This window comes from Vipera ursinii, assembly GCF_947247035.1.
Source record: "Vipera ursinii genome assembly, chromosome: 4".
NCBI lineage: Eukaryota > Metazoa > Chordata > Lepidosauria > Squamata > Viperidae > Vipera > Vipera ursinii.
In genome coordinates, this window is record NC_139514.1 from 54,122,144 (window position 1) to 54,133,526 (window position 11,383).

An 11,383-nucleotide genomic window follows, 5' to 3' on the forward strand; every position below is an offset into this window, starting at 1 on the left:
ACACAATTGTGTATCGTCTGACCCATCCACTGCGATCATTAAGTTTGCAGATGATACCACCGTATTAGGTCTTATTACAGGTGGAGACGAAACAGCGTACAGGGGAGAGGTTCAAAAACTATCTTCATGGTGCCTAGAAAATAACCTGCACCTCCAGAAGAAAAGAGAGGGACCCACCCCACTTTAAATCGAGGGGGGCTGTGTGGAGAGAGTTTCTTCCTTTGAATTCCTAGGAGTCTACCTCAGCAAATATCTCACCTGGAAAATCAACGCAACCCATGTGGCCAGAAAAACCGAACAGAGACTCCACTTTCTTAGGGTTTTGCAAAAGAACAAAGTGGAACGACAGATGACCTTTTACCGGTCCACTATAAAAAGCATCCTCTCACATTGCATTATTAGACCTCTCAGCGGTTTTTGATACGATCGACCATGGTATCCTACTGTGGCGTCTCAGGGGGTTGGGAGTGGGGGGCACTGTTTTACAGTGGTTCTCCTCCTACCTCCTGGGCCGCTTGCAGTCGGTGTTAACGGGAGGGCAGAGGTCCGCCCCGAGATCTCTTGTTTGTGGAGTCCTTCAGGGGTCGGTCCTCTCTCCCCTCCTGTTCAACATCTACATGAAGCCACTGGGTGAGCTCATTCATGGTTTCGGGGTAGGGTATCACCAGTACGCTGATGATACCCAACTTTTTCTTTCCACCCCGAACCAACCCAGTCATGCCCTCACCGTGATGTCCCGTTGCCTGGAGGCGGTCCGGGTTTGGATGGGGAGAAACAGGCTTCATCTCAATCCTGCCAAGACTGAGTGGCTGTTCATACCGGCATCTCGGACTGACCAGCTTTTTCCATCATTAACAATAGGGGGTGAGGTGTTACCCCCCATTGATAGGGCTCGCAACTTGGGTGTCCTCCTGGATTCACGGCTCAGTTTTGAAGATCATATAGGAGCCGTGACCAGGGGGGCTTTTGCCCAGGTTCGCCTGGTGTGCCAGTTGCGGCCCTATCTGGACTGAGATGCCCTACGCACAGTCACTCATGCGCTCGTGACCTCCCGGTTAGACTATTGCAATGCCTTCTACATGGGGCTGCCCTTGAGGACCACTCAGAGGCTTCAACTGGTGCAGAATGCAGCCGCACGAGTTGTGATGGGAGATTCCCAATATTCCCATGTAACACCTCTTCTCCACGAGCTGCATTGGCTTCCGGTTGCCCTCCGGGTGAGATTCAAGGTGCTGGTAATGACCTATAAAGCCCTAAATGGCTTGGGTCTGGACTATCTAAGGGAACACCTGCTGCCACAATCATCTTCCCATCGCCCTGTGCGCTCCCACAGGGAGGGCCTTCTCAGGGTACCACCGGTTAATGAATGCCGGTGGGTTATTCCCAGGGGAAGGGCATTCTCTGTGGGTGCGCCTGCCCTATGGAACCAACTACCTGCGGAGCTTAGGACTGCCCCTGACCTGCGCTCATTTCACCGGGACCTGAAAACTTGGCTCTTCGAGCTGTTTGACCCAGACTGAGGGGTTTTTAATTTTAATTGGGTTTTAGATTTACTTTTGGGGCTTGAATTTAATTAATTATTTTAATTGATTTTAATTTTTGTATTTCATGGTTTTAACTGCCCTGTAAACTGCCCTAAGTCCTACGGGAATAGGGCGGTATACAAATTCAATAAATAAATAAATAAATAAATAAATGATGTGATATGCTGGCTTGACAGCCGCAGATAGACACTACAGAGGGTGGTGAGCACAGCACAAAACATCGTGGGCAGTCCTCTGATACAACTAGACAACATTACTAGAGCCCACAGCCTTAGAAGAGTGAGGAAAATCCTCAGGAATGACTCACACCATGGTCAGCACTTCTTCACTCTCCTACCATCAGGTAGGAGATATAGAAGCATAGCCAGCTGCACCAACAGGCTGAAGAACAGTTTCTACCCATGGGCTGTCAGACTTCTGAATGGAAAATAACTATGTCAACGTAGTATGATAGTCTTGCAGGGCCGGCGCGTTGTGCAATACGTTCACATGGTGCAATAAGATTGTGTGTTTGTTAGTAGGATTCACTGGGTTAGGGATATTTTTTCCTTTTGTCTTCACTGTGAGTTGTGTTGGGGGGGTGCAAAAAGGGAGGCTCAGCCAATCTCATTGTACACATACTGACAATAAAGTTTGATTTGATTTGATCTGAAGATACATGGTGAATCAATGATTTTTATGAAAATAACATGTTGATAAGAAAAAAATGCTATATATGGACGCTATTGTTGCTATAAATATAAAATAAAATGTTTACAGTTAATCATTTATATATGGAAAATATCAAATATTAAATATTACATTTGTTTAATGTTAAAGAAGGAGAATACTATTGGGAGACGGTAAGATCAAGGAAATATATTATTAATTGATATACTAATTATGGAAATATAAATATTATTATTGACTGTTAATTAACTATTATTGATTGTATATTTTTCCTAAAAAAATTATGAACCAAGACAACATGCTGTATACCAGGCACTAAGGTTGTTATTGTAAAAAAAATCAATAAAACTTTTACAAAAAAACACCATTTTGGGGTATTTCTGACTTCAGTTCTTCAGTCATTTAATTAAATATGTGTGACATAGGAAAATCTGTTATTAGAATCGCATGGTTTCAGTGAGCCACGCAATTATGTCCATGGATAATGCTTCAGTGGTACAAATCCCTACTTTGCTGACTGGAAGCTGGACATAATGGAAGTTGACAGCACAATTTAACTTGGAGGGGAAAAGTAACTGTTCCATTCTCCTTGTCCCTAGGTCTAGTCAGTTGAAATACTCCATCTCTGATGATGTCGGCCTAGCCAGCACATTGAAAGCTATATATTGGCTAAACCTACCTTACTTAGCATCATACCAAGGCAAAAAATAAAGCACATTAAGGCTTGATTAGAATTAAATTGAAAAAAAATTACTCTTGTCTTCTCCTCCTCCTCCTCCTCCACACCTCAGGATTATGTTTATCATCTGAAAAGTACACTATAACTTGTCATGTTGGGATGTTAAATAAACAATCCTCTCTTGCTTTGCTCTTAATGATGAAGAACATCTCATGTTCTTTTATTCATATTTCTCAACTATAATGATTTTCATTTAAGGATTGAGGACAGGTATTTCTTCTACCAATTAATAGAAATTAAAGGTATATATTGTAACTTGTAACTGCATCTTTATCTATTTCTTTTCTCCTTAATCTGCATAACAGATTGCGAGCATCATATGACATTATTTTTGATTACACAGATTATTTTCCATATTTTTCTTTTACAAGGTGGACCGATTCCCATTTCAAAAATTATGAGTATTATAACTGAGATGGAGATTTTCATCTTTTTGGAAACATTTGCTAAAATTTCAGTTGCTTCCTCTAATTTCTAATTCAATATTGCATGATTGCAAATATTACATAATCTTTTTGATGGTTTATTTCTAATCTTCTTAGGATCTAGAAAAGCAGCTGACTTTAAATACTACTTCCTTTAATCATCAGTTAGCAGTTGCGAAGAAACAGACAGCTGAAGCTCAATTAATGACTGCAAATTTACAAGTAGAAATCGAATTGCTGAAGCTGAAATTGAAGGTATTTAAAAGCTGAAATTAAAACTCTCCTACTACAGAAGGCATCCAAGATGCTGTTCAGAAAATGCTCATTTGAGTCAAGCCTATTTTTTTCTCTGGGACTTTCCTTCAGCCTGTAGCTATCTAAAGTATAGATTGCAGAAACGTATTAATGTATGCCAGGACATTTCCACTTTACCATTGGTAGGAAAAGATACTACTTAAAAAGTGTGTCCCAACATGAAAATAAGATGCTTTTTAAAGATGTTAATCATGGCCTGATTAGAAAATTGAGAAACAGTTTATTTTAAAATTGTAATTATATGACATATTTAATACTATATGCTTTGTTAATGTCATAACTATTGTGTATCCAAATATTATGGAAGGATCTTTAAGGTCAAATTTAATTAATGGTTTATGAATTGTAAAAATAGAAGAACCTGATCAAAAACATCACAGTTATAGAAAAAAGGGATACTTATCCTTCAGCATCTTAACAAAAGGAATTATTTGGCCAAATTATACAAAAGCAAATATTTAAAATACAGATAAATATGAGATACTTAGGGGAGTTAGGCAGTGAAATGTATGATCTGTGAAGTACCGACATTTATACAATAAACAATATTCTCAACATAAATTTAATAATGCATTCCTTTAGGAAAGAGAATGAGAACTATGCATAACAAATATTTATGCACACCGGATGGGTAGATGTCAGTCAGAGCAAGGTGATTCCTGTTTTTCTCCAAAAGTTTCTTTCACCCTTTATAGTAAAATAAAAATATGATAAGTCTTTTTTTTGACTCCTGAAAAATATTTCCAATCCTGGCTCTATTTCCTGTTCGTCGTCCTTCCCCAGCGACAGGAAGTTTTCTCGAGTCCCTTGCCGCCGCCACGGCCGCCGCCTCTTCGCAGAAACACGACTCCCACTCGGCTGGAGCCCTGGGCTGAATGGAGGCAGGTGATGGCGACCCGTGGTTAAGCGGCCGACGGCGAACGGGTGATGGAAGGCAAACTCGTCAGCTTCTGGGGCGGCTACTGCAGCTGCTGCCGTTACTCTCTCAAGGACTGGCCGTGCTAGCGCCTCCAATGCTTGGCTGTCAGGTCCCCAACGAGAGGACGGGCAGGCGGTTCCCAGAGGTGCCCCGCTCGACCGTAGGAAGGGAGAGCCTTTGCTCCCGCCGAGGCACCGCCTGACTTGCGCTGACCACAAGAATTGCTTGCTCAGAGTGCGGAACTGAGAGCAGCAGCGCAGCAGGCGAGAGAGCTCAGAGACAATAAGGCGAGGCGCCCCTTTGGCGAGAAAGGAGCAAAGCTGGGCCAATCACAGAGCAGGCGGAGCAGGGAAACAGGGAGGGAAACAGGGAGCAGGGAGGAAAGGGAGCTTGATTTAAAAGGCGAGGCAGGTGTGACGTGGGCATGGAGACATTCCGTTAGAAATACCATAACGGAGGAGGCTCCGGGCGCTTTCCTGGATCAGAACGTGCGAACTGAGGGTGCCACTACAGTCCTCGTGTTTCCCAGGGTTGCCCGTCATGCCAGACATTCCCTATAGCCCGATTCTTTAGCTCCCCACATTCCTTTTTTTTATTGAAAAGTTTTACAATACATTTTATCTTTAACAATCCCTCCCCCCTCCCTCCGCCCACCCCTACCTATCCCTCCCTATCCCTCCCCCCTCCCCCCCACTTCCCAGAGCTAAATACAAGGTATAAAAGCAAAAAACAATCATAAGCAACCATCTGCTAACAACAATAAACTATTAAATCTATCGCACTCTAGCTCATATGAAATGACTACAAGCAATACTAATATTACATTAAAAAAAGAGAAAAGAGAAGAAAAAAAAGAAAAAAAACTTATTCAAATGCTAAATGAAACTTTTTAGTCCCATATTTGTTCTGGATATAATCAATCCACTTTTTCCAAGCTCCCCACGTTCCTTAATTCGAGCGAATTTTGTCGGTGCTCCGTGGAGAAACAATATGCAAATGCCGTTTATTTAACCGCGCAAAACTTTTTAAAGACTTTTCATTTCTGTTTTATGCATGGGCTGGGTGGGTCATGAAGTTTACCTCTTTTATTTTAGCAATATCGTGGCACTTATAAAAAAAGGGTACTAAAAGAGTTGTTAATATGCAGATTGTGTGCCAGGAAGTGAAATATTGAGTTATTTCTTTCGCTTCTGTGTACTGTAAATATGCATAGAATCTGCATCTCCTCCTACTGGGGTGAATTCTCAATGAAGCACATTAGAGCTACCGGTACTTTATAAAACTGGGATTCTTTACCATTGCTATAAGGCAGGGTTCCTCAAAGTCTTCAGCTTATTGACTCCCAAACACTCCTGTGACACATTGCATAGCTCAGATCTCTTGGAGACAGGGAGGGCTGGGCCACCCAATCCAAGCAGATTTTGTATGCAGGAAATACATTGCTTGTTGTGATTGGCTGGTTGTTTTATACTGGGAATGGTGATTCTGAGGGAAGGTAGTCTTGTCTGGTGAGCAGATACATGTGGTGGTGAATACAGTACAGCACAGCACCAGTACCTGCACTTGTTCATACAACTGGCTAACAGTCAAGGCCCCATCATGGCTCCACCAGTAAGAAGAAAGAAATATGAAGCCAGTTTCAAACTTAAAGTTGTAAAGTTTGCCACAGAACATAATAACTGTGCTGCTGCAAGACAATATGGAGTAACAGAAAAGATGGTTCGGGACTGGAAAGCAAATGAAAAAACCTTAAAGAGTATGCCAAAGGGTAAGTGTGCATTAAGAAGAGGCACTCCACATTGGCCAGAACTTGAAAAACATGTAATAGACATGGTGAATGAGCATCGCCAAAGCGGTTATATAGTGACAAGAAATAAAATATGTTTGTTTGCACTTCAGTGGGCCAAATCTAACCCAGATCACAGCAAAGGATTTAAGGCCACTGTATCCTGGTGTACTAGATTCTTGGAAAGGCATAATCTGGTACTGAGGCAAAAGACAAAAATTTCACAAAAAGTACCTGCAGATCTTGATGCCAAAGTAATTAGTTTCCATCGATACGTAATACAACAGCGCAAAAAACATGGCTATGCGTTAAGTAGTATCGGAAATATGGATGAAACCCCAATGAGTTTTGATATGATTGGAAATAAAACTGTCCATCCAAAAGGTGAAAAAACAATTTTAATTAAAACAACAGGACATGAGAAGTCCAATTTTACAGTGGTACTAGCATGCACAGCTGATGGCGCCAGACTGAAACCAATGATTATTTTTAAAAGAAAAACAATGCCAAAAGTCAAGTTCCCTGTTGGTTGTTTTGTACATGTGAATGAAAAAGGCTGGATGGATGAAGAAGGGGTAAAGCTATGGCTTGATAACGTATGGAGCAGGCGACCAGGTGGACTTATTCAAAAACGTAGTCTACTGGTGTGGGATATGTTCAGGGCTCATTTAACTCCCAGCACCAAGCAAAGGCTGGCAAGAATGAACACAGATGCGGCAGTTATTCCTGCAGGATTGACATCGTTGGTACAGCCACTGGATGTGTGCCTAAATAAGCCATTTAAAGATCGCATTCGAGAACAGTGGAATGAGTGGATGGTTAGCGGCGAAAAGTCATTCACAAAAGGAGGAAACATGCGTGCTCCACAGTTGGATGTTTTGTGCAAGTTTGTCATAAAAGCGTGGAATGATATTAATGCAGAAACAATAATCAAGTCTTTCAAGAAGTGTGGCATATCAAATTCATTAGATGGTATGGAGGACGACTGCTTGTGGCAAGATGAAGAGGAAGCCGAAGCTGAAACCACACCATCTGATACGGAATTAGATCCATACGATGACTGCCTTACAAGTGTATCACAAGATGTCATTGATGTACTAATGAAATCAGATGATGAAGAGGAGGATTTTGAAGGCTTTTAAAGGGAAACTGTCACGCCAGCAAATCCTGTAAAAATAGCTTGGAGTTACGATGGGCGTTGCTGACTCGCCAGGGACTTGCCCGGCATTGCTCTCTCTATATTGTTTGTTATCTTCCTCCTATCATCATCAGTTCCAGTTTGGTTGACAGCTTAGAAAACAAACAGCATGGCAGCTCCCATGGGTTTATTGTCTTTATCCTTCCTTTCAGCTTTAGAGTGAATTAGGAAAAGTTTAATCCACTTGCACTGTTTTATGTTTACATGTTTGATGACAAACAGCCTTATGTTTATAAGTGACAGTTTTCCTACTAAGCACCTGCATGTCATAAGCATTTGATAAAATTACCATATTAAAATTAAATCTGATGTTTTTTAATTTTTATTTGGTGTGCGTTGGAAGAGGGGTAGTCTTATATGGTGAGTATAGCCCAAACCCTATAATTTAACAGGAAAAGTAGGGGGTCGTCTTATACGCCGGAAAATACGGTAAGCTTTGACCGTGCCCATTTTCAAGTCAAATACAGTTCTGAATATCCCATGAATTTTTAAGAACTTTTGTAGTGTAGACAGTACTGTAGAAACTCTGTTCTTGTTGAAGGGATTGGGGAATGTGGTAAGGTGATATCTCTGAAAAAAAATGACCCAATGGGTCATCGCTTCTCTGGTATTCATTAAAATGCTTAATAGGACAAGAGATGGAGATTCAGGTTTAGGCAACCTTAGGCAACTTTTCTTCAGTGATATATCAATTCAATAATCTTGAGTTTCTATTGAAAAGAAATATTGGAGGAAATACAGAAGTCTAGAAGAAAATGTGAGATCTAAGAAATAATTTTTAAAAATCACTTATTTGTTTATATTTTCCTAACGTGGATTATAGTTTAAATCTATGTTAATACAATATTGGGAGAGTTTAGATAGTTACCTCCTTAGATGGAGTAAAATGAAACAAAGGATTATGACTATAGATAAATCTGAAGTTGATGTATAAGGGAGGCTATTAATGGAGATTTATCACTTACAAAGCTAGTGGAGGTGACAGTATTCCAGCTGAGCTTTTCAAAATCTTAAAAGACAATGCAGTAAAAGTGCTACACTCAATTTGCCAGCAAATTTGGAAAACTCAACAGTGGCCACAGGATTGGAAAAGATCAATTTACATTCCAATTCCAAAGAAAGGCAGTGCCAAAGAATGTTCAAACTATCACACCATTGCACTCATTTCTCATGCTAGTAAAGTTATGCTTAAAATCCTACAAGCTAGACTCCAGCAGTATGTGGATCGAGAACTACCAGAAGCACAGGCAGGATTTCGAAGAGGCAGAGGAACTAGAGATCAAATTGCCAACATACGCTGGATCATGGAGAAAGCTAGAGAGTTCCAGAAAAACATCTACTTCTGCTTCATTGACTATGTTAAAGCCTTTGATTGTGTGGATCATAACAAACTGTGGCAAGTTCTTAAAGAGATGGGAGTACCAGAACATCTTATTTGTCTCTTGAGAAACCTATATGCGGGCCAAGAAGCAACAGTGAGAACTGGACACGGAACCACTGATTGGTTCAAAATTGGGAAAGGAGTCCGGCAAGGCTGTATACTGTCGCCTTGCCTATTTAACTTATATGCAGAGCACATCATGAGAAAAGCAGGGCTAGATGAATCAAAATTTGGAATTAAGATTGCTGGGAGAAATATCAACAACCTAAGATATGCAGATGATACCACTCTAATGGCAGAAAGTGAAGAGGAACTGAAGAGTCTCTTGTTGCGAGTGAAGAAGGAGAGTGCAAAAGTTGGGTTGAAACTAAACATTAAGAAAACCAAGATCATGGCATCCGGTCCTCTCAATTCCTGGCAAATAGATGGGGAAGAAATGGAGGTAGTGACAGATTTTATTTTCCTGGGATCCAAGATCACTGGAGATGGGGACTGTAGTCAAGAAATTAAGACGCTTGCTCCTCGGGAGGAAAGCCATGGCAAATCTAGACAGCACACTAAAAAGCAGAGACATCACCCTGTCAACAAAAGTGCATATAGTCAAGGCTATGGTCTTCCCAGTTAAAATGTATGGCAGTGAAAGTTGGACCATAAGAAAGGCTGAGTGCAAAAGAATTGAGGCCTTTGAACTGTGGTGCTGGAGAAGACTCCTGCGAGTCCCTTGGACTGCAAGGCGATCAAACCGGTCAGTCCTAGAGGAGATCAACCCTGACTGCTCTTTAGAAGGCCAGATCCTGAAGCTAAAACTCAAATACTTTGGCCACCTAATGAGGAGGAAGGACTCACTGGAGAAGAGCCTAATGCTGGGAAAGATTGAGGGCAATAGAAGAAGGGGACGACAGAGAATGAGGTGGCTGGATGGAGTTACTGAAGCAGTAGGCGTGAGCTTAAATGGACTCCAAAAGATGGTAGAGGACAGGAAATCCTAAAGGAAGATTGTCCATAGGGTCGCGATGGGTCGGACACGACTTCTCAACTAACAACAACAACAATATCACTTACACACGTAAAAGTTAACATGGTCTTATATGCTTTTTTCTGTCACCTTTTAGGAATTGAAAGTCAACACTGATCCTGAAACAGGAGTTCATCTCCCTGAGAAATTACTTGGGCAGAACATTTCATACGGGACATTCATGGGTAAAAAGCATAACTGACTATTAAAAAAAGATCACAAGCCATATCTTTTGCTTTAGGATTCAAACAGAGTGTTATAATACTTTTTTTTACAAGTGCTCTGTGTTGCTGTGAATTATGTCTATTCTTCAGAAGAAATATAGAATTTGTTGTTTGTCTAACAGATAATGCATATTCCTTAATAGTTACTGTTGAAATAACATTTTTTTGCAGGATTACAAAGTGAAGAGACCGGCTCAAGGACAGAAAAAAACACCCAGTATGAAAATAGAGAAAGGCAGAAGAGCGGGAGAGAAAGGGAAGGGTTGGACTTATTCAAAGAAGAGTTGAATAAATTAAAGGTTGAACCGTCATTTTTTCCTACAAATCATGTTATGCCCGAAGTAAACCATTTGGAAGATAAGGCAATGGAAAAACAGGAAAACGAAGATAAGGAGGCAAAAGAAGCAGTTTGTGACAAAGTAATGACACCAATACCAAGCCATAGACCAACTACCTTTAAGAAACACTATGTATTTACAGAAGCCACTGAAAATTTGCATCAGGGATATCCCTCAACTGGTCCCTTACTCAAACCAAAGATGCCATGCAGTGGAAGACGAAGAATCTAGCAACAGGGTGAATTAAGCCGCTTTTGGGAAGATCCTGTCACTAATTATGAGCCCTCTTTTCCTAAATCTCCAAATGAAAGACCAAAGGACAGCCCTTCAACTCCTGGCGAAGGAACCGCACAAAAGATACCGCAAGAAAAGAAAAGGCTTCTGCTAGGAAAGCTTTTTGGGCCAAACCGCATATTAAATAGTTAATGATGTTATTTCAGTCAAGCAGAAATTAGATAATAGAGAGTAACACAACTAGGGACATATTAAAGTGTAGATAGTGGATAGTATTAGAACAAGGATATATTAGATAGTAGATATTAGTATAACTAAGATATATTACATAGTGGATATTAGTATTAGAATTAGGATATATTAGATAGTGGATATTAGATAATATTAGAACTAAGCAACATTAGGCATTACATATTAGTGTTAGAATTAGAATATGTTAGATAGTAAATATTAGATGTGCTGCCACCACGTGGCTGTTCTTGGGAAATTACCAATATGCTAATTGGGTCTGCCAGTACCTTCCCCTTTGTGATGTATTTCCTATCCTGCTCATGATGCTGTACTAGGATCCACCCCTTCTGGGTTGGACTTCCTCC

General features: G+C 40.7%; 1 protein-coding gene across 1 annotated transcript; it reads left to right on the plus strand.

Annotated features, from left to right (window-relative positions):
- Positions 1-1,854: 1,854 nt before the first annotated feature.
- LCA5L (lebercilin LCA5 like) lies at positions 1,855-10,784 on the plus strand (the record flags this gene model as incomplete). Its single annotated transcript, XM_083362549.1, has 5 exons — positions 1,855-1,887; positions 3,495-3,632; positions 4,476-4,577; positions 10,089-10,176; positions 10,387-10,784. 5 exons carry the CDS (start codon positions 1,855-1,857, stop codon positions 10,782-10,784), a joined length of 759 nt encoding a protein of 252 aa, XP_083218675.1.
- Positions 10,785-11,383: the final 599 nt, after the last annotated feature.